Here is a 23,542-nt window from a genome sequence, read left to right as displayed (position 1 = left end):
GACCCCCTGTCCCTTGCACTGTCATTTTTAACGCTACGCGACTGGTTGAGTGATGTGAGGTTAGAATACGTAGGTACTTATTGGTAAGTACACTGGGTGGTAATTTTAGAAGAGCGCCTATATTCATAAAGTTTCTTGTTAGAAATAATACACTAAAAATGAATGTTCCTTTATTCATAAAAATCAATTTTTAATATCACTACATGATAGGTTTTTCTGAAATCATGTCCACAATATGGGGACTTTTTTGTCCGTATTGAAAGGGTTAGCGGTTAGCAGTGTTGCTATCCTTTTATATTTAAAGTTAAAGTATAGTGCAAATGTGGGGTCTTTTTACTGGTTCTCCGCCACCGCTCGCTGTCATCTGTCAGCGAGCGCAGTGTTGCCAACTGAACTATAATTATAGTACATTTTGGTTCGCGTACTATTCTAAAAAATAAGTAAAAAAGTATAGTACGTCAAAAATACCACAATTTTGAAAAAAAATATTAATTGAATTCGCCGGTTTGGTTAGAGGTTCATATGTTGCGATGTTTAAAGTTCCGTAAAATGTTCGTACTTCAATCACAGCAAATCGTAATAACGTGAAGCGAGGGACGTAGTAATTATAATCTGTGTATAATATAAATAATATAAGATCTCAGTGGGCGATATTAGTCTATGGACGTGGTTTTGCGTTGTATACCTACTCTAAAAAACTAACGTGACAGTTAATGACGGCGGATGTTAGCATTTTTCGGTCGTAAAAGGTGTTATAATAAAGCAGGGCATCGGAATTTATCGAATTCTCCGTTATGTTTATGTGACAAACAAAAAACTTTCATTTTCTACACGTCCTATAATTTTTGCCGAAATACTACGATGGCTTGGACCGCGTACTATAATTCGATGACAAAAAGATAGCTAAAATCCAAAATGGCGACTGACAGATTACGATGACGGAGAACCAGTAAAAAGCACCCAAATGTGTAAACAATATAAGAAGATAGGTATTTAAAAACTAGTGTATGGAACATTTTTCGTATTGAATTTTTCAAAATTATAGTACAACCAACTATTTTACATTTTTTTAAATAATGTGTACTATAATTTTATAGTATTGGTTACGTAGTAAAAATATTTCTGGCGATTATAATTATTATTCACTGACCTATGTAATTCTTGTGCATCTTCAACTGCATTATGCGTTCCGCAGTCCGTTGACGTCGCACCAATTCCATTCTGCATCTTGATAACAGCTACGGTGCGATTATAACCTAACAAAATGCTGTCACATTAATGACAGATTCACTGAACACTTTGCTGAACAAATTGTCGATTGTTACAGTAACAATGAATAATTAGAGATTCGCTGACATTTCGTCACGCAATGCCAAGGGGAATTTAAAAATAGATGCTAATATCCGTTGGTAAAAGTACCTAACGCAAATAACTGACAACTATTATTGACAGTCCACAAGAAAGTATAAAAATCACAAAATAAAACAGTAGATTATCCTATTAGCGTAGCAGAAATCTGAGAGTGATATCAAAACGTACGAAGAACCAACATTATGAATTAAAATAGTAATATTATAGCATTATTATTGAAGTAAATAGTACACTGACGATTCATGATTCTAACGAAACCATCGGATTGGTGTTGATTGATAAATTTAAGATTACACAACAAATTTATTATGTTATATAAATAAAATGTAGCAATTTACTGTATTACAAATAAACTTTTATAATATTATAACGTGAGTAATGAAGTAGAAATGATAAGTTAGCAAGCAGCACTCAGTCTACTAGAAAATATCCCGAACTGTCAAAATAATGACCTACACTAGGAATGCGCAGACTCGGCGTGACGACCATTGATAAGAGTGACCTGATTGGTTGAACCATGATTCGGGAATCAAACCTATAAATTCAAATCTACCCACAATCAAGTTTCAATAATAATAAGTACCTACTTATGTCATTTTTTCTCGAGCGTTCGCAAAAATGGCGGCAAATTGGGTTTGTGAAAGGTCGATGAAATCATAAATAGGTATGTATAATCAAAATTTCACACATAACTTCTCAAAACGACAACAACCAAGAAGTTGCATACAGGGGTCGAAATGAAAATTTTACGAACCGAATCGGTTTATAATTTTATAAAAATATATATTATATTATACAAAATAAGTAGGTACTTATTCAAAATTGATTATAATATTCCTATCTACCTTAGACCATTCCTTGGTATTAGTGATTAGACGGACAAAATTATGTAATGCAATAACAGTCTTTAAACTTATGATTTAAATACCATGAAAAAAGGTGCTGGAACGCCGTTGCACCGTGTTATATTACAAACAAAGCCCTGCCTACTTCTCTTAAATACCTATACGGAAAGGGATAATTACGTGGTTATGCTGTGTATAAAGATACACAGTCCCTAGGGCTTATAAATCAAATCAAATTTATTTATTTTACATGTAATGAACATGACAAATTATAAATTCAAAGTGTTTACGACTTAACATAAAAGTAGGTGTGAACAATTTTCAAATAAAAATACAGGGAGTGTGAGTAAATAATACAATAAGAAAATAAGAAAAATAAAAGTACATGGAAGCACACAGAGTGAACTAGGTTGATAGAACCTATATTAAAAACTTATAAAACAACGTCCACCTAAATTCATCCACGTAAGTGGAATATATCAATATCCGAAGTGATTTGATCAAACACAGTTATTGCCCTCCCAATTGGCATTACTAATGGCAGGTTAGTTCCGCACATTGGGAGAACAAACAACGGATGCCCCCGATTCCAAAGATAATTATCAGAGACACACAGGCCAATACCACCAAGAATAGCAGAGTTTCCATTTACGCTGCCTATAAGTCGGAAAAAATATGTAGCTAAATAAAGATCCCTTCTAAACTTTAAGCTACATTATGTAAGCATACCTAAGAGAAAGTCAGTCGCGGATAATATCCATGCAGCCGAAAGTAAGAGTCTTCAAAATTTCTACTGAACCCTCTCCACCATAAGGCCGTAGGTACTCCAACTGATGCGGGGTCCAAACAATGAAAACAAATACGTTTGACTTACAAAGTTTAGTGTGCACTATTTACGTCGGATCTTAATAGCTTACCTCCACCCTTCGCCACTGGCTATAATATATTTTTAATTACAATAGATGGCGTTTTAGTACTCAAACTATCGATCTCTTGTATGTGGATCAGAAAATACTTACTATAACACCATAAACCGGGACAATGTCAAATCAGGACGTATGGTAAGTTTAATAACTAGGTATATGTAATATATTTTTAATTGAATAGGACAGGGATCGAACAGATTTGACTAGGACTAGAGTCTGTCTTCTATAAGCTGGCATACGGTCCCCCCCCCCCGCTTCAGCATTCAGCACTGCATTTCCTCTCGTTCCCGGCCATTGAAAACTTGCAACAATCGAACGCGATGGCACAATGCTCACCGTCCGCGAACGACGTGACGTGAACGCCAGCTTATAGAATACAGACTACTTCATGAAGTTTTTCTTAACATTTTTGACGAAGTAGGTGAAGTCGGTGAAGTGAATATCGGAGTAAAATGCAGTCATTAAAATTACATAAAACAAATCAAGAAATTATTTTAATATCTTTTGCCAGATCGAGGAATTCAACTTACGGCCATGTGCCTGATCTCGTTCGTCGACGGTGCCTGAGGGTCGTGCAGGCCGGTGCGCAAGTAAGCAATCCTTGGGCTGCGGGGGCAGCGAAGCGCAATCTTCCTGTCTGTCTTCCGCGAAGAGTGGCCAGATCGACGTCGGAGCCGTTCCATAGTGATTCCATTTCCAATCACTAGTTTATAATATCTCCCGGAGGGATCAACTGGTGGATTCGTACGGTAAATGTAACATCGCGACGTGAAACCGCCAAACACTCCCTACTTCACAGTATATAATAATATGAGTAGGTATCCAGAATTCAGTACCCTATGTATTTAATTTTTCACAGTCGCTACACTAACCCACTAGCCTATTAATTAAAAAAACAGGACTTACACTATAGTAATTAACCTTTGGAGGAAACCGCGACGTTATGTCATAACAATGTTATTTAATAATATGAATACCTATGTGAGTACACTGAATTCCCTTTTTACACGATTTCTAAATAACACGGTGCAAAACCATCAACTCTGAATGCATGTTGAAGACCAATTTTGCCAGAATGTGTTAAAACATAGTGAACAATTTTTGTTACCTTTGATTTTTTAAAGTACTCGTATTTTAGTGTATACTTTTTTTACACGTTTTTTTTAACAAGGTCGTGGAACGTATCTACCGTGTAAATGGGGAGTTCAAAAATAACACACTTAACCCCCTGATTTTAAGATTATAATATTTAACTAAAGCAATTCTATTTCATTTTTACTCAAACATAGGTAACCAACCGTTTGAATTCACGGTGCCAAATTGAGAGGAATCCCCTTAGGCCGCAACATAACACAGGTACTTAAAACATTTAGGATATTTCAGTGGTTTTTTGACTGTTGTACCCTAGGTACTTATCAAAAAAGATTATTCTTCCAGAAAGTTCGTCTGTGTTTTTCTTTACTTCCCTTGAATTATTTTACCCCAATAATATATCATATAATAAATAAAGGTAATAAAATTAATCTAAAGGACACCAACGCAAATAAAAGAATGGCTTCTTAAATAGAGGACGGAGGTCGTATATTTTTCGCTGTTCGCTTACATGGGATGCATTACTAGTTGTCCAGGGCCCCCGGGTTGGGTACACCTGATCTAGAAAGTAGCGACTTATTCATAATAATAATATTGTGTTATATTATGTATATTACACATATTATGTACTTATACAATAATTTGAAAAAATCCTTTTTTCAAAACATCCCCAAAAGAATCAGTTATCCGAGATGGGATGATTTCGTTGGACGTCGGATTTTATTTTAATAAGTTAAGAAATAAATTTTAGAGCACCAATAAACTTAGGTAGGTATTTTGAGACTATAATATAATAACACCGTCGATAAAGAATTATTATCTCATTTATTTTTATGTGCAAACAATTAATTTTCAGGAATTTAGGACGTGAGTTATATTCGTTATTCATCAAAATTATAGTCATTACTAATAATATTGATAAAAAATCGTTTCGGTCTAATAAATTGCAAATCAAAATAAAAATAAATTGTAAGCAGCCAAAAATTACAGGTTTCGAAAAACAGAATTTACTTATTTTATATCAACATGATTTAGATGAAATATTTAGGTAGGTACACCGGATCAAGATATTAATTATGCGTTGTTCCCTGTTATACTAAATTATTCATGGTATTCCTATTTATGATTTAACACGATTCACAATGAATACCTATTTAAGACTCACAACTATTAATGATTTGTGCCAATATTCGAGCATCAGTATGTAATCTAATCACTATCACTATTAAAATGAAATTCTGGATTCCAATTGGTATCACGTATGATTCATACTAGAAATCGGAGGAACAGGCAAGCTACACTAAACAATAAACTTTGCTGTCAGACTCGCTTCACAACCGAATACCACGTATTGTAATTTAACGGGTGTTTGAAGGTACAGTAATATTGATGGAGAGGTTTGATTTAGGTTATGTTATCGAAAGTGACACATATACACGCGGAATGTTGACACAAAATTAACACCAGCCGATAAGAACACTATGACAATGGATGGATCTGAAGATTTAATAACACTCGAATATATTGCAACAATTTTAAACCCACAGCCGAGCATAAAAACTGTTCGAAACAGTTAGAAAGTAATATTTTTGGCACGAAGAACAATGTCAGACATCACCCTCCTATGACAGAATAATAAAACTAACAAGTGTGAACATAGCAGCACAACGTGTCGCAAATTATCTGTCAGTGAACGGAAATCAAATCACGGGCGGAAATACACAACACACAGATTCAAAATAAAAAGGCGTCAAAATTTTATCTATTCAATACCCCTTCATTATGGTACTAGTAACGTTAATACTGGTGTCTATTAATAACACTTATCAATACCACATAATGGTAGTGTGTACACAAAGACATTAATTATTTATGTATATACCAATACGGCTTTGGATGACAATAATTATGTATTTGTGAATAGTATTATGATAAATCCTCATAAGTCCCCATAGATGATGAATGCGCATTTTAGAAATAAATAAATATGTAATTTTACCATAAAATATTTATATGACTTTATAATGACGTGAAACGAAATCAATTGTTTTGAGTTTGAATTTTATTTAGATCTGATAGCTAAAAATGCTAAAATTAGACGATCAAACATAAGCGGTCGTTGTTTATGTACAGTGTGTACATATTTTTTTTAATTGTACAAGGCGATAACCTTTTGACATGATATTGAATACATTAATTCGCCGACATTGAATTTATCACGTCATAATAGTAGGAAAGATTCACAATAAAATAAATTAAAAACACTTAAAAATACCAGCCACCGATAGAAATGCAAATGAGTAGAAAGAAACCAACTTTTTTCATGCACTACTTACATACTATCATTATTGTCTACGTACTAAACAATTCAAATTCAATAAAAACATAAATTATTAACACATATAGGTACGTAGGTGCCTACCTACCTATAAAAGGCAGCGCTACTCCACAAAGCCACACTGCATAATTTTTTGAGACTCCATCCGCGCATTCGGAAATGAGTAAAAATTGACAATAAAAACAAATTTACATTACTTTTAAAGATTAACGTAGCGTACACGAGTGTTTCTTGCTAAATATGTGACAGAATGCTTGAGTTATCTTTGCCGAGCCACGTTTGATAAGGATTTTTTTTACTGAGAACATGTCAGCGACCTGGGATACAGTCTAGGGTTGGTTGACGATCGAATAATATGTATTTTATTATATAGGTATTATTATTCTATATTCAAATAAATTATAGGTTGGTACCATAATACCTTATATTATATAGAGTATTAGATTCATTAAAATCTTTTTTATCTCTGTAAGCAAGCAAAGTTACACGTGTTTAATGCTCAACACAGCCGATTATAATATTATCTCTGACTTATATAAAAAGTGTATTGCGTCTATATAGAAAATCGCTGAAATAGAGATACCTACACACATACCTTTCACTTCAAATATGAATCAGATTGACGATTTAGCGAAGTTTCCGGATTATGTAAGTCTTGGTTTGCTCTATTTTCCTTAAATAGTGGCATCAACAAAGAATTTGGACTACATGTAAATAAAAGGAGCATTATATTTACGTTATTTATGTTACGACATTTGAAATTATTTAGCACACTCAAGATGCATGGTTAAGTTGGCTAAGGCCCCTTACGCACTGTCGACTGGTCTCCGGCAACCATGATTGCCAGCAACCACGTGCGTAAATGCTGATTTCCTTTCTTATGTCTCGTGGTTGCTGTTTACTTGGTTGCCGGAGACCGGTAGATAATGCGTAAGGGAATTCCAGACGTATTAACATCGCTCAATTGCCATGTAAATGTCATGGATGTGGGAGTCATGCTGTATAGGATACTACCTATGTCCTATACCTATGACATATGTTAGCAATTTACCGTTCCACAAGCCATGGCTCGTTCAAATATCAATTTTTATTTTTTATATTCTAGAATAATATATGTAAAATGTAGATGTATGTATACAGTAGTGCAGCAGTATGCACGCGGAACCATTTCCGTGCGCCCCCGGCAGAGTTGAGAAAAAGGAAAATTGATCAACTAAAATCAGGAGCAGGACTATACACAGCAAACGTTTTTTACTAACGGTGTAAATAAAAATTTAAATGCCACCATTACTTCCTTCAAAATTTCTCATTTGTTGGCACAAAATAAAAAAAACATTTTTAGACAGCGAATTAATAAAGAAAGAATTTCTCACTGGTGCCGATACGCTGTTTGAAGGATTTTTCAATAAACGAGAAATTATTTCGGCAATTCAAGATGTGCAGTTATCTACATCACAACTACCATGAGAATCCAGAAGATGTCAACTGATTTACAAAGTCAGTTGAAAAATAATATGGAAAAATGTGAATGGTTCTCACTGCAACTAGACGAGTCGATATATCTGATACAGCGCAATTGGCAGTAGGTACCTATGCATAAGGATGGTATTGTGTGATTTTGTGTAAAAGAAGAACAATTATTAAAGTTACTATCAATGCAAGAGCGAACAAGAGGCGAATATATTTTTAATAAGATATTTAAAATTACGCGACCGAAATTAATATGCCTTTACAAAAGGTATCAGCAATAATTAAAATAAATACTTAAATACTTGACTTAATAAATGTAACACGTCATAATACTTAAATCTTATTTTCTAGAAATCCAATGTGCGCCCGCCACTAATATCCCAAATCTCAAATGCGCCCGCTACCGAAAAAAGGTTAAGATCCCCTGTTATAGAATATTCAATTTACAGTCACACGACTCAACAATAGGGGATTTTTTTATAACACTGGTTTATTTTCTAACAATTTTTAAATTTTGATAATTTTTTTCGTACGGCCCGAAACGAATCTGTATTTATATATAAAAATGTGTATTTAATATTTCGATAAATTGTATTTGCGGCCCTTAATAATGTATATTTAATCGAACGTGTGATAAGAGCTGTAAATAAAATAGTTTTTTAAAATAGCACAACAGTTAAGTGACCCGCAATGTGCAATGTATATAATAATAGACATATCATTGATGATTTATGATTCATAATAATAGTATCTAACTAAGCTGTTGTTTGTGAATACCAACATAGACTGTGACTTTAGATTGATACGTGGCGTAAATGAGAACTCTGCCATTATTGGTAGTATTGACTTGTGTGTCCCTGATAACTGTCTTAGAAATCGGTTGTTTGTTCTCCCAAGGTGTAGAACTAACCTGCCATTGGTGATCTCAATAATTGGGAGAGCAATAACTCTTTTCAACCAAATCGCTTCGGTTGTTGATATATTCCACCTACGCGAGGATGAGATAGTTGGTCGTTGTTTTATAAATTCTTAAAAAGTGGACCCTCACTTAAATCATTCGGTGTGCTTTGATGTTTTATAATTTTTGTACCTATTTACTTTTTATACTGTTTTTGTGATACAGCATATTATAATTATTTTTTCTTTACAGTGTTTTAATACTATTTCTTTGCTTTTAATGTCACGCTGTGAACGTCTTAAATTTATAATTTGTATTTTTCACTGTACCTAGAATTTGAAAATCACCTCTACATATTATTCGAGCTGTTACAGTCGAGACCTGTTTAGATGTGCGACTCGGCTAACATAAGACTGCGATAATGTGTATCGATACTATTGGTCATGTAAAAACGGGCAATAGAACCAATCGTTTACGTTTACGGGAATGTTTGTACTACTGTACGACATAATATTATGTTCTTAATAAATGGTAAATGTATAATGTAAGGTACCCGTACGACATAATATTATGTTCTTAATAAATGGTAAATGTATAATGTAAGGTACCCGACCATCGATTAATTTCACCGGTAAAATAATATTTCATGATAAATAAATTTATTACATTCGCAAGAACCTAAAACTAACGATATAACGTAAAATAATACAATATCGAGATAGCAATAAATGTACAGAAAAAAACGTTACATAATATGTCTACATTTACAAGAAATCACTATTCTCTTGTATATACTCACCCTTGACCCGATTCTATTAAAAAATCAACGCAAGGTCGATTCTTACTCAGATCTATTGACTCAATGAACTGATTAATGATATTTTAATACATTTGAACGTTTTAATGACTCAAAATTCAGTGCAGTACTGTGTACGTATTTTATGAAGAAAGTGCATCGTAAGTTTACGGACACCCTGTAATGTTGTGATTCAAGCATTTAATAATATTATAAAACAAATACATTTCAAGTTTTTCTTTAGTTTACCTAATCTTACAGAATATTATGTAGGTATGTTATATTTATATTGATTTGATATTGATAAGATAACAGTGATATTATAATCTTACAGTACACGATTAAACAATACACGTGCTTCAAATAGGTGTGCAATGTTTATGCTCAGATCACATACGTCTACCATTTTAAATTACTATAGTAACTAGACAAGTCATTTCTGTGAGTAAGTTATGACCAGCGGCGTTTGGTGACTTTTGCTCGTAGGGATACTGTTGACAAAATACATAAGTATTATATATTTACCAACTATGTTTGATATTAGGTATTCGTCCCCCCCCCTTGACGTTGGCCCATGCAAACTAAATGTAGATTTATACATAAATATTTCCACATGCTCAAATCTTGCGTAAGGCAGTTAGTGGAAGTGTTTTGCGGAGCGTGGCGTGCAGCGTGCGTGTCAAACACACAATATGCTAAACAATGACATTAATATGGACGAAGCATCTGGAAAAAAAATGATACTCACTTTTTTGTCGGGTCTGCCGAATGGCATAATCTGTTCTAACGCCATTACAATAAAGGTGATATTGCTATAAATTCCCGATGCTTTTTGTTGGGTCTGCCGAATGGTTCGGTTCGAACGGGTTCGCTCAATCGAACATTGATACTAGAAACACTGTTCTAACGCCATTACAATAAAGGTGATATTGCTATAAATTCCCGATGCGTGATATCGCATAATGGATATTGCGTGACGTCTACCTATGCACGTGCGAATGTCGCTATGAGTGAATTTACTTGCTAGCTACTGTACTGAGTGCATCGTCCATTAATAATGTCATTGATGCTAAACGAATGCAAGTGTCATGAGTGGCGGAGCTTGGAGCGATTGTGGGAGCGTGCATGTTTGCGTGCGGCAGAGCGTACATGCTCGTGTCCATCCAGTTTGAAATTTAACAGCGTTTTGGTTGGGTGTGCAAATTCCAATATTTAATGTGCTTTCTTGAAAATGGCTTACCCTTCTTACCATCCTCAACATCTTTCGAAACACCCGGTATCTACTATATGTACCTATACCTGCTATTGAAATTAATAATGAAATAGCCGAAAAGTGAAGTTGCTTATTATTAATTTATAACAGGCATTAACACCATGAACGTTATATGTACTTAATAAGAAAGATTCAAGGCTCGAAATGAACCGGGGCGCACCTGAGCGCCGTTCCGGTTCATGAAATCGGCAAATTTATCGCTTCGTCTTCTGGAAAAATTAATTTGGCCGTCTGAAATAGATATGTCATAATAACAAAAAATGTTAATATTTTCGAAAAATTATCGAGCGCTCCGGTTCGCATTTTTTTTTATTTCGAGCGCTGGAAAGTTTATTATGTTTTATGTTGTATTCAAAAAACTTGACCATGTCTCAACATCCTGTGCATATAAAATGTATTTTAGACGTTTGGCGAGAGGATGCAGATAATAATTATGTCTGCTGTCCATTTTAATTGCTGGATAATCAACTATAATATTAAAAAAAATCTGTGCTACTATTACCTGACGATATTGTACCGGGCCACGATGTTTGATTTGATGGAAATTAATCCTTTTTTATCTTGATACGAATCTGTAATAAATAATTAATATGTTCAACATTATTGGAATGATTGGATGTGATAAAGTGAAATTAATTATTTCTTAACAAGCAGCATTCAGTCTTCTTTCGACCATGTCCGATCCTAATTGGATCATTATGGACCTCCACAGAGTGGAGCTTTGTATTAACAGATTTTGTTTTTACGAAAAATGGATGTCAGCCACTTGCTCAACCTATTAGGTCCATACTCTGACTCATACATAAATTGAAAAACAATATGTGTACTTGCCAGACCGAGGATTCGAACCTGGGACCCACGACGCTATACCACATAATACGCTCGGCAAGACTGAAATCGCATTTTACATATTTATGTACCTAATATAATATCAGTAGCCCACGACTTCGTCCGCGTGAAATATAGGAATCAAGCCAGCGCCTTCAAAGACGTAGGTCAAGTCAAGTCCGCCCGATCAACAATGGTTGGATTTAGGCCGCGCACCCAGCGGTCGAAATGGAATATTTTATGAACCGAAACGCTAGATAATTCTACTAAGGTATTAACATAGTTCTACTTGTATCTGTGTATTTTCTAAAAATACGTGTGTTCGATTTTTATTATATAGCATATCTAGCTCAGACGCTCAATTTAATATTTCCACGAGACAAAGCGATAATCCTCAGGTTTTATGAACCGGAACGGTGCTGCGGTCATTTTAAGCTCTGCGTGCACTCATGTACCCGCACGACGCCTGACTATTCCACGGCTTCTTTTTCTATGCTGGTTATAGGTTATAGTACAAAAGGGTAAAAATGATAGTATTTCTGAAAAAAAACTATGTATAGTACAGGAACATTTTTCAGCTGAAATCATTCAAAATTATAGTATTTTTGGCATATTTGCATAAAATTATAGTATTTTACATTTTTCGCGGATTCAAAATAATTATAGTATTGTATGTGCTATACTTATAGTACGTTTGGCAAAACTGATCTGGTGGTGACATTACCTACTCGTGATGAATTGTTTCAAATGCATTATTTAGTTTTAAAAGTTCGAAAAGTTTTATTTTATAACGTTGGAACCTTTCGAGCTATGGAAATATAGTCTATAAACTGTGCAAGTTTTATTAAACCAGTAGTTTTTGAGTTATAACGGAATAAACAGACAGACAGAAATAGTTACATTGTTGTTTTGGTGATAAGACAAATGTATCGAAATCTGTAGACACTTTATTCCTATTATTGGTATAAATTTCATCTTTTCCATCAGGTACTTCATTAGCAATATCTGCAATTATTCAAATCCGGACCAAACATATTGAAACTCATTAATTTTCACTTTAAACTCAATGTGAGATGTCGATGCGCGAAATATTTTCACATCGGTACCTATTTACCAGCAGGATTAGCTGTTCGTTTTTAATATACCTACCTACCTATTTAAGTCCACAGATGAAGACATTTATTAGTCACCTATCTATGTATGTACAAATTTTATAATCGTGACCAGTATTTGACATAAAACATAAATCGCATTCGGCACCCATTAGGCCCGACCCATACATATTATGTGCAAAATGTTCATTGCACAAGGGCAGCCACCAAAACAGTATATATAAAAAAAATGTTAGTATGTTATGACATGACTCAGCCGCATCTGTGCAAAATTTCAAATTAATAAAAAATACTTTTATTTGTTTAAAAATTTGCAAACTAAAATAACAACCTGGATTGGTATGTATGGTGGATTGACGAAAATTAGCTTAGACATACCTATAAGTACATATATATATTTTTTAAAATTTTAAATGTGTATCTAGGTACTACTATAATATACTACTTACAACGAATTGACTTAGCTATGAAAAATATTGTACGTTCGGTTAGTAGTTTTACAATCGGTAGTAGTTAATGCTAGTTTTTGTTGATTTTCGGTCGGTTCAAAGGATATTATAGGTAATATTAATAATAGTTGAAAAGGACGGTGATCTTTGAAAATTTATAAATTTGATGGATTTTCTGGCCATCAAATTTGGCTGCCCTTGTGCAATACACATTTTGCACGTATGGAATGGGTAGCCCTGGATACAACCTGATACAAGGTTATTCTCTCAACTACCTTCTTTCCAAAAAATATCAAAAACTGCAATGAAACTTGAATAGAAATTAAAAATAGGTATTTATGTAATTTTGTAATAAATTCTGTGAGTATTCTTTTAACATTGAAAATAAAAGGTTTCGGTATTCTAGCCCAGTGCTTCTCAAACTTTTTCATACCACTGCCCCCGAAATCAGAAAAAAATCCATAGATCCCTCCCCTCCCTCCCCAAAAATTTTAGTCTCTAGTGACCAACAGTACTTTATTTACCATTAATTATTATTATAGGTACATTTTTATTAAAAATAAGAGAACATTAATTCATTTCCTTGCTTGTAAAGCAAAAATTAAAAAAAAAAACAAAAATCAACTTCAAGTTTATTACAGCTATAGCCTAAAAAACAATTTACCTAATGATAGAGGTGTGATTGCATATTTTACATAATAAATCAATATCCGGTACAATGTTTGAAATGCTAATTCGCAGGGTTTGCTCCATAGTCTCCGTTGAAAGACACGACCTCCAGTGATCAGGTTTATATGATTTTATTTCCCTGGCAGGAGCTCCAGGGCCCCCTAGTTTGACTAGTAATGTTCTAGCCGATACATTCCAGGGGTGGATTAAACCATTCGAGGGTCCTACCGATCCGCCTCAGAAGAGAGGGTGGGCCTGACTGGGTTATAGCCTGATAAACACATATCACAAATGTGCTGTAAAAAAAATCGCAGAAAATACCCTTAATTTTACGTTGAGTACCATTTGGAAAACGCTACTGAGGAGTGTCACACTTTCTTTAACCTTAGCGATAGGTAAGCGGGCCGCCAAAGACCCTAGCCCGGGGGCCTGATTCAGGATGTTGGGGCCATGCCCTACTCACAACACGTATTGAAGAAAAATCAAGAAAAAACGTATTTATATTAACAAATTTTAACTATGTAGGTAGGTACCCAAAATGTTGCATTTCATAATTATCTTTCCAAGTAGGTACACACTAATTTGTAATTATTTCATTTTTTTTCTCGTAAAATGAAATTCTACGACTAATGTATCACATATCAACATCCTATGTAGAGGGTCTTGTCGCGGACTCGTGTCAATTGCCTCCACAATAATACATGTGTTTTATTTTAAAAGTAGTTACGAGGTCTTCACTCTTCAGTATGATTTATAAGTAAGTTTTATTGCATATTGTCTTTTCAATCATAATCTAGATTATCAGCTATAAACTTCACCAAAGACAGAGAGTGTGTCCTTCTCAATAAATATTTGAAATTTTTTTCGTTATTCACTAGAGAAAAGTAGTATTTCTGACTGACAAAATTATTGACTGCATTTAATTATTCTAATAAAAAGTTCCGTAAGTACCTAATATTGTAAGAAAAAATTTTCATATTATTTTTCAAATGTAGTTGCCAAAAATTTGTCTAATTTGGCTTAATATTTTTTAATATAATATATATTTTTTTAATTTGGGGCTCTTGCCAACGCGGAATCCTACTCCTGCGCACATAATAATATGTACCGGTAAATCCGTCCCTGATAAAAAAAAACCCCATAATATTATTATGCTTGTTTGCGTTTCTGTACACAAGACTTGTAATTTTATTATTATTATATGTTTAGCATAGTGATATTATACTTATAGATATTGCAAATAACTAGGTAAGTATATAATTTTGTTTATCGATATTAAGGTGTACCTTTTTGTAATTAACAACTATTTTTTCGAATTGGTATAATATCTTGTGTCTTACTTTAAAAATGTCAAATTATTTTTTAACTAAATTAAAAAAATCAAAAAAGTAATCGTTATTTTTATGTGTGGGAGGATCTACTAAGAGTGTATGTACTTATGTTCTTCGTTAGTATATCCAAGTTTTTAAAACAAGACAGTACTTTTGGATGTTTATATGAAATGTCAAAGAAGACACGGAATGTATGAAATTACCATCTCAATAAATATTATCGATCCATTTTTGTAAGTATAAAATACCTAACTGTTTGTATGGAATTAAATAGATTTTTTAATAATAACATACAGATACACTAAAAATATTAAATTGTTATACCTACCATACAGCGTCTACTGAAAATGAGAACATTTCCACGAAACCTTCATTGTCAAAGACTTCATTGAAAACCGCCACTGCTCTCAAAAATTGTAATATTTTTATCCGTTCATTCTGTCGCCTCCCTTTATAATGTGCCGCCCCTATGCAACGAATGCTCTGCCCACGGCCACGGGACGTCACCTATTCACAAGGTTATAAGTGCACCGGTATTCAATTTAGTTACGGCGGTGGCAAAAAATATCACCTGCATCCCATACGTCATTTCTTATTTTATAAATTAGATAAGTCTTTAAGAATTTTGAATTAATTGGAAAACAGTAACATCTGGTTCAGTGTTTTATACTATTTATAAAATATTGTTTTGCACATGTTACGTTTTATTTTTAAATTAAATAGCCGATATTCCCGCTGGGCGCCGACAATGTAAAGTGTAAACATTTACAAAAATAAAACATGACTTTTCATTTTTAAACACTTACTATTTCGTGTACGTCATATTTGGTCATCAAAATAATGTATGGTTTGAATAATAAAATAGAAGATATTGACATTGATTGGCAAGAGTGTAAAATGTAATGAAATGACTCACCTGAAGGTGCGCATCTTGTCTTGTAGCTGAGTAGCAAACGTCCTTCGCAGGGGGGCTGGGGACCCTCCCGGAGAGTCCTCGTTGGATTCCGCCACCATCGCCCTGGCCATCATCAGGTCGTGCTCGTTCATCTTCGGTAGCCGAACCAAAACTGACAACCGAAACTATCTCACAATCGGAGCATTCGACTTCGTGATCCAATTTTGTAAGTTCCGCCGAATGCCATAAATCAAAACAGGTTACTAGATTAACACAATATTATTACAGTACGAATAATGCCCGAACGATTCGATCTAGATTAATTTCGGTGGTGGCTTAACATTGTTTTAATTGGATACACTTATTCATTTCACTTATCCTATGTCCGAAATTACAAATTTAATCACTGCCAGATACATAGACTACTGTAAAATATAATTACCTACTTACATTAAACACAATATGTACTTACCTAATTATTATCAATAAATTAATGGTTAAGTTATAGATTGTTTATAATTATAAGTATATGTTTTATTAACCTTGGGCAATAGAAACGTAATAAGTAGAAATCACTATAATTAACTCAACGACTACGAATATAGGTAGTAGGTACCGACTTTATCCAAATAAGTTCAGTCATAATGCATATTATTATTATGTTAACTTGTAACTTCAAGGGATTATGCACATCCCGAATGTACCCACCGTTTATTGTCACTTTATTACAGTTTTATAATTAATTATAAAACAATGTAATGACAGATAATTAAAAAATTTTTTTATAACAACACTGTCAACTGTACTGGTCAACTTATACATAAATGTTTGTAATTTAATAATTTTATTTTAATATAATTTAACAATTTCGCGGCAAGTCTTAGCGCGACACAACACTGACTAAATGCCAAACCAAAAATGTGTAAATATTTCTTATTTACACATAGAACATTATATGGTTATTGACATTGTATTATACCTATGTTTAGTACATTTCGTTTCACACAATAATATTACTTAATTTGTTTCGATTTGAGAAAATAAACAGTTTTTCGTTGATGATGACATTGGGAAATATAACAATAGTATGAAGCTTATACGGACACGTTCGCGTTTGCTTGAATATTAATTTAGTGTGAAAAAACGGCTAATGTTTGCAGCCAATTGATTGGGCGTTCTTTCTAATGTTTACAATGTAATAATACATACAATTTTTAGCTTTTTCATGGCATTAATAATATAATAATCATTCTACTCTATTCCAATGCACTGTGTTCCCATAATGGGCAACGCATTGAATCATGATTAAAAAATACAATATCTAATGCACCATAATATTTTTTTATTACCGATTACTTTTGAATTTAAACTCTATTTTAAACAGTTTTTGTGTTCATAACACAATAAAACTAATACAATATGTTCATATAATATTAGATAATATTATTAAAAGTAAGAAATATACCTAAGGATAATTTCAAATATTTCTCAAATTTATTTATCAATTTAAAAAAAATCTAAGTAATATTTTTAAACTGTACAATATTTCCTATTCTATAATTGAAGGCGTCCCCCGAAAAGTGGTCTATATGCAAAAACAAAATTGTTCAGGAGAGGAAAAAAACGTTTTATTCGATCATGTGGACTTTTGGAGTATCTGTGATAATAATAAAATTATGTTCATCAAAGATCTCTTTACCATTGACAATTTTTTTATTTTGGATAATAACATAAATCATATAGACCCCTCTTCTACGGTAACCATTTTAGTATTGCTAATATCTCAAAAACTGTGGCAGATAAAATAATAAAACTTTCCAATAACGTGAGCAATGCTATAGGTATAGACCCGTTTTAGTCAATAAAATCACTTTTTGACATGATGTATTATATAGACCCCTTTTCGGGGGACGCCTTCAATTTAGTATATTATTAGAATTTTATTACGAAGAGATAGTCAGAAAGTTATTGTTTTAGTTACTAGATACATTTTTAATCATTATTGGTTATAATAATGAAACATATTGTGACTTGTCTGAATAAATTTAATAACATCATATTATTATGTCCTAGGTATATTTGGACCATTTGGCATTATTGTAATAGACAAGGAACTGTCATAATTGTACCATTCGAAATTTGAAAAATTAAACTAAGAACAATATCAGTTGTTTTATTTTTATTTTAATATTCTAATAATTAATACAACAAATGTGACAGGCGTATGAAGCATGGAGATGAAATTATACCGAATCCTTCAATGGTAGATTGTTTGAAGGAAATATAGAGGATTTTAGCAAGTATCAAATTTTAATCATAAACATATCTCTACTCTTTAGTTTGAAATGAACTATGATACATTTTGTATGCGGTAAAGCCGTGGAGAAAAGGATCATTCCACACTAACTCTGAAGATAATAATTAATAAGCATAATCGCTATGAATAATATTTTTTTTCTTATCAAAATTTTAGCGAATAGCTACCGCGGAAGAATGAAAGGAACGCATTATTCAGAATTACACATCCACACGTAAAGAAAATGGGGGAATGCTGGAACTGGAACAAAAAATATTATATTATGACGTCGTAGATCATTCTTTATCTTATGAATAATGGAATTATAATTTATGTATGTTTCATGTAACATTGTGTGTACATATTAAGCGTGATATTTAGATATTTATTTCATTTGAATAATCTTTTCTACGATATGATGCTTTATTTTAATTAAGAACCAGTATATGAAAGACGTTTAGTTTTATAGCCAGCTTTGCGTGGGATTGAAGAAATTAACCCATTTATCTAAGAAAACGACGTAAAGTCACGTTGCCTTAAACCCGATCCAATAGACGCCCACGTTCGACGATTTATTCACCACTAGACTACATAAATTAATACTTATTTGATATAAGTACGTATATATTCAAAATTAACACTTTCGGGAAAACGCAGTTTATTTTTTTTCACACATTTATTGGTAATACATTTACGGCTTTCTGGTTTTAAAGAATATAATATGATAGCTATTATGAATATAAGAAATCAATAGATAAGGAAGCAGCCAAGAGTATGCGATGTGAGACCACAAGAGCACTGGGATCGGCGAGTGGACAACCGCTGGACAAATGCCCTCATACAGTGGTACCCAAGTGGCACTAAACGTCCACAGGGACGCTCTAAAACAATGATACTCAACCTTTTTTTCTTCGGGCCAAATGCATATATTTGTAAAGTAACGCGGGTCGCATCACTACTGGTGTGACGAAAAAAATCATGAAACCCCCCTTTTTTACAAAACATTTTTGAGATTTAAAAAATTATGCGTGTTTTTTAAATTAATCGTGTGCAATAGCAACACTCTTATACCAGATCTGGTGATTTTTGTTTATATGTTTCTTTATTAAACACCACAACAGGCCGTGAAGCCCAATAATAGTGGTAAAACTCCCAGGCTTGAGGAATTTACATATTAGATTATGTAAATATATTTTGACCTCACTGGGAATCGAACCCAGAACTCCGTGATGGAAGGCCAGCGCCTTGCGCATTGCACCACGAGAGCCGCAATGATGACAATCCTCTTCGGGTGTCACTATCTGTGCGTCAAAGTCGAAACGAATCTCAAGATATACGAAATTCCTGATAATAAATGTGTTTCGGGCCGCACATAAAAGCTTAAAGGGCCGCAGGTTGAGTATCGCTGCTCTAAACCCTGTTGGATAGATTAACTCCTAAAGTTTAGTGGATGTACGTGGCAGCGAAGAGCTAGGAACCGAGAAGAGTGGAGAGAGCTGGGAGAGGTCTTCGTCCAGCTATTTTTTCTCTCTCTTATAATATATTATTAGGTATGGCGTATGTAATTACTGCTTATATTATGTATATATATATATATATATATATAGGTACCGAATAACGGTTTACGGTGATATATCTCAAATAGCTACCACCAAAGACTTTAAAGAAATCATTCTCTACTAGAAGGAGCCTACATATATGAAAAGAAATTAATGCTGGAACAAGGGAACAAGTACTTATATACTGACGTCTAAATAAGACTTGAAGAATGACTTATAACTTAGTTAGGTATATGTCATTTTGAATCGCGAATGCAATATTTTTTTGTATTCTACGAATCTATCAAAACCGTAAGTCCGTAAGCAAGTTTAACACAATTTTGGATTCTCTGAAAAGGGTCGATTCCAAAACTTGTGCAGCATTGCGAAAATAACCCCAGAATATTTTATTTGTTCCAAATTAATGTTATTGTTTTATTAAATAATACTACATATTTGACTTGTACTTGCATCAAAACATGCATGTTATAATGCAAATGTAGCAAGGACGTAGCTAGGGATAAATTAGCTAACACACCTACCTACAGTGATATCCACATTTTGTAAGAATTCAAGAATTAAATAAGTACTTATAGAAAATTACTGTGAAAAATGTGAAAATCAAATTCGGGATTGCAATTTATTATTTTTCAGCCATAACAAATTCAAGAAAGGTAGACAATTTCGAATACTATTTAAAAGACGAGAGTTCCACAAAATCATAAAAATATATTCAATGATACTTCGGACTTCGGAGAATTGGAACTTTTTCGAAAAGAAAAGAAAATATCATTTGGAATAAATTAAAACGGTCTGTGATAAGGCTGTACGAACTCTCTATAGAAGGCCTTCATCTATGAATAAGGGGCAGCTCTACCTTCGGGGTTCGTAAGGATCATCCTCACATCCCCATCTTGTCAAATATACACGTCTGATATATTTTTATTTTTGGACATGCTTTCACTAGATGATTAAATTATCTACTATATATATTTTATACATTTCAACCCGACGCTATTTTTTAGAGTTATTTATTTATTATTATTATAAAATAAAACAATTGTTGTAAATTATGTATTAACATAGTTATATTTACGTGGTAATCACTAACTAATGTATCACAGACTGTGTTATATTATTTTGGAGTTGGAGAGGAGAAAAAAACAATTAAATCAATATGATGATGCGAAGAAAAATGAGAGCATTAAAAATTAACGAGAACGTATTGATCGCATTGATTTAATAAAATATGAAGATTTAAAAAAAACGGGTGCTTACACTATATTCTTATGTAGTTAAATTAAAATAAATTATTTTTTCTATGATGCGTCTAATTGGTGATGCGAATAGGGCCACGGATGGTTAAATCCACACCTGATAAGCCTCAAAAAATGTCAATGGCTTACGAGACAATGGCAGGCTGAGTGTTCTTGCATTTGAATGAAAACGAAAAGATAAAAACGATATCGACTAAAACCAACTCCGAAAATTCCACAAGATGACTAATAATAATTCAAGACTAAATTGAATATTGTTAACGTTTTTTATTTGTTTATTTCTATTTGTCGTAGCTGTTTATATGCATCAAATAAAAAAGTGATATAATGAGGTTCTAAAGGCTATTTTTTAAAACACCTACACAAAACTGGCGCTCTACTTCAAAATTCTGATGCCCTACCTAAATTTTGGTTCTAGCTACGACCCTGATTTACCAAATATAAGACAGATCGCATTAATTATTGCACATACATAGAAAGGCAGCCAAATACATTGAACTATTAGTATTTAGAATATTAAGATGAACATCCACAAAAAATATTTACCTATGTCATACGAATATTATTGAAACGACAAAGATTAAAATGGCTGGTATAATCAGTCCCTAGTCAAAGTTATACGACTACCATCTACTTTTGTAGATAAATATAGGAATAAAAACAATAATATTAGCGTAAACAAATATGTATTCAGGAGCAATCTTACCGTACCAATAACGCGGAACACAAACTTCGTACTAAAATTATTAAACAGGTGATCTTTAATGGCACGTTTGAATTATTGTTAATAATAATAAAACAACATTGACGTAGAGATGAAAAAAATTCTCATTGAGTTATGCAAATAAACGAGTAAACTCCATTTCACGTACAGATTCCAATGATAGTGAGAATGTATATCTACATAAAGTATATTAAACACACGTTTTATTTTAAATTAACAATAAAATACATGTTGATCCTACTAAATAATAAGGAATCCCTATCACATGTTAGTTGATTTTTAAATAGTTTAATAATTTAGTGATGCGGAGACGAATGAGGGAGTATTCAGAGTCATTACGTGGAATGGTCTTTACCCATCCGAATAAACAATGAATGAATGGGTACAAGGATCGCGACCTGCCGCTCCAAAAATACACGACTTCACTGACGTTTCCTCGCGAATCGCGCGGCGAAAACAGTGGCAAGATTTTTTTTATTCTATCCGCGAGAGGCAGTTTAACCCTCCTACCACCATAAAAGCCGGTGAAAGACTGTGACGGTAACTGATTGAGCGAGAGGTGATTTTGAACATCTGTCGCAGGCCTTTGCAACATCGGACCTTATTAAGGGCCCCATGCGAAGAGATTGTGAACATCTTACGCACAGATTCCTCTTTGAGACATAAAACCTAATTGAGTGTTAGCGAATCGAGCCTTAAATGAAAAACCTCGATTGTATACATAATTGATGTACGAGAGAAAATACAGCTACAAATACAAACAAGATAAAAGAATTTCGAGTTTAAATAGAAGAAGCGTTATATGTTTTTTTTCTGTTTGGCATTTGAAATTATTTAGCAAACGCATGCAACATCGCTCAGTTTCCATTCCGATTATCGTACTCATGCAATGACTTTATTCGAGTGTAATCAAAAAAATGTTTTACACAAATTTTACAGGATTTTTAACTAAATACGAATGCCGAAATGTAAGTGGCTGTTTATCTACTTATCATTACAGATTGTTTTTCATACGCCCTGCTAATTGGCAAATACATATTATAGCATAGCAGTAGTGTGAAGTTCTCTGCAAACGAGCCTGCAATGCAAAGTCACTTGTAGCCAACTTAATCAGTGGACCAGATGTCCCTTTTTGCTTATATTTCATACATTTAGGCTCCATCTCTATAAATTAAGGTTTTTTTAAACATCTTTTTACATCTACAAGCATGGCCCCCACATAACGATAACCCAAAATAACGATAACCACTAACCACACTAAGTACACATTTATTAAAAAAAAAAAAAAGAAACAACAAGTCAAGTGTTCAAACTACTTTAAGTATCATGAACACAGTTTTTACAAACACTACTTACCCATTTGCACAATGATATACATGTCACAGCCGATTTCTTATAACTACATGATAATGTA

At 33.2% G+C, this 23,542-nt stretch overlaps 1 protein-coding gene across 11 annotated transcripts in view; it reads right to left on the bottom strand.

The window, feature by feature from the left end:
- Positions 1–22,555, bottom strand: part of LOC147068296 (NAD kinase-like) — a 64,246-nt gene extending 41,691 nt beyond the window's left edge. For 2 of the 11 annotated variants that reach the window (XM_085953269.1, XM_085953272.1), the window contains exons 1-2: positions 22,484–22,555; positions 16,315–16,502 (exon numbers count right to left, since the gene is read on the bottom strand). In XM_085953269.1, the coding sequence (XP_085809395.1) occupies positions 16,315–16,445 (131 nt within the window). In that variant the 5' untranslated portion in view covers positions 16,446–16,502; positions 22,484–22,555. Of the gene's footprint in view, positions 1–1,150; positions 1,789–3,672; positions 4,023–5,779; positions 5,878–6,660; positions 6,830–16,314; positions 16,673–22,110; positions 22,144–22,483 lie in introns of those variants that run through there. The other 9 variants (XM_085953268.1, XM_085953271.1, XM_085953270.1 and 6 more) reach the window with 8 other exon arrangements.
- Positions 22,556–23,542: the final 987 nt, after the last annotated feature.

The sequence above is a fragment of the Rhyacophila brunnea genome, unplaced genomic scaffold (genome assembly GCF_057557595.1).
Source record: "Rhyacophila brunnea isolate RB1 unplaced genomic scaffold, BYU_Rbru_1.0 scaffold_3, whole genome shotgun sequence".
NCBI lineage: Eukaryota > Metazoa > Arthropoda > Insecta > Trichoptera > Rhyacophilidae > Rhyacophila > Rhyacophila brunnea.
Note: the sequence above shows the minus strand (reverse complement) of the source record. Positions and strands in the feature narration are given on the sequence as shown.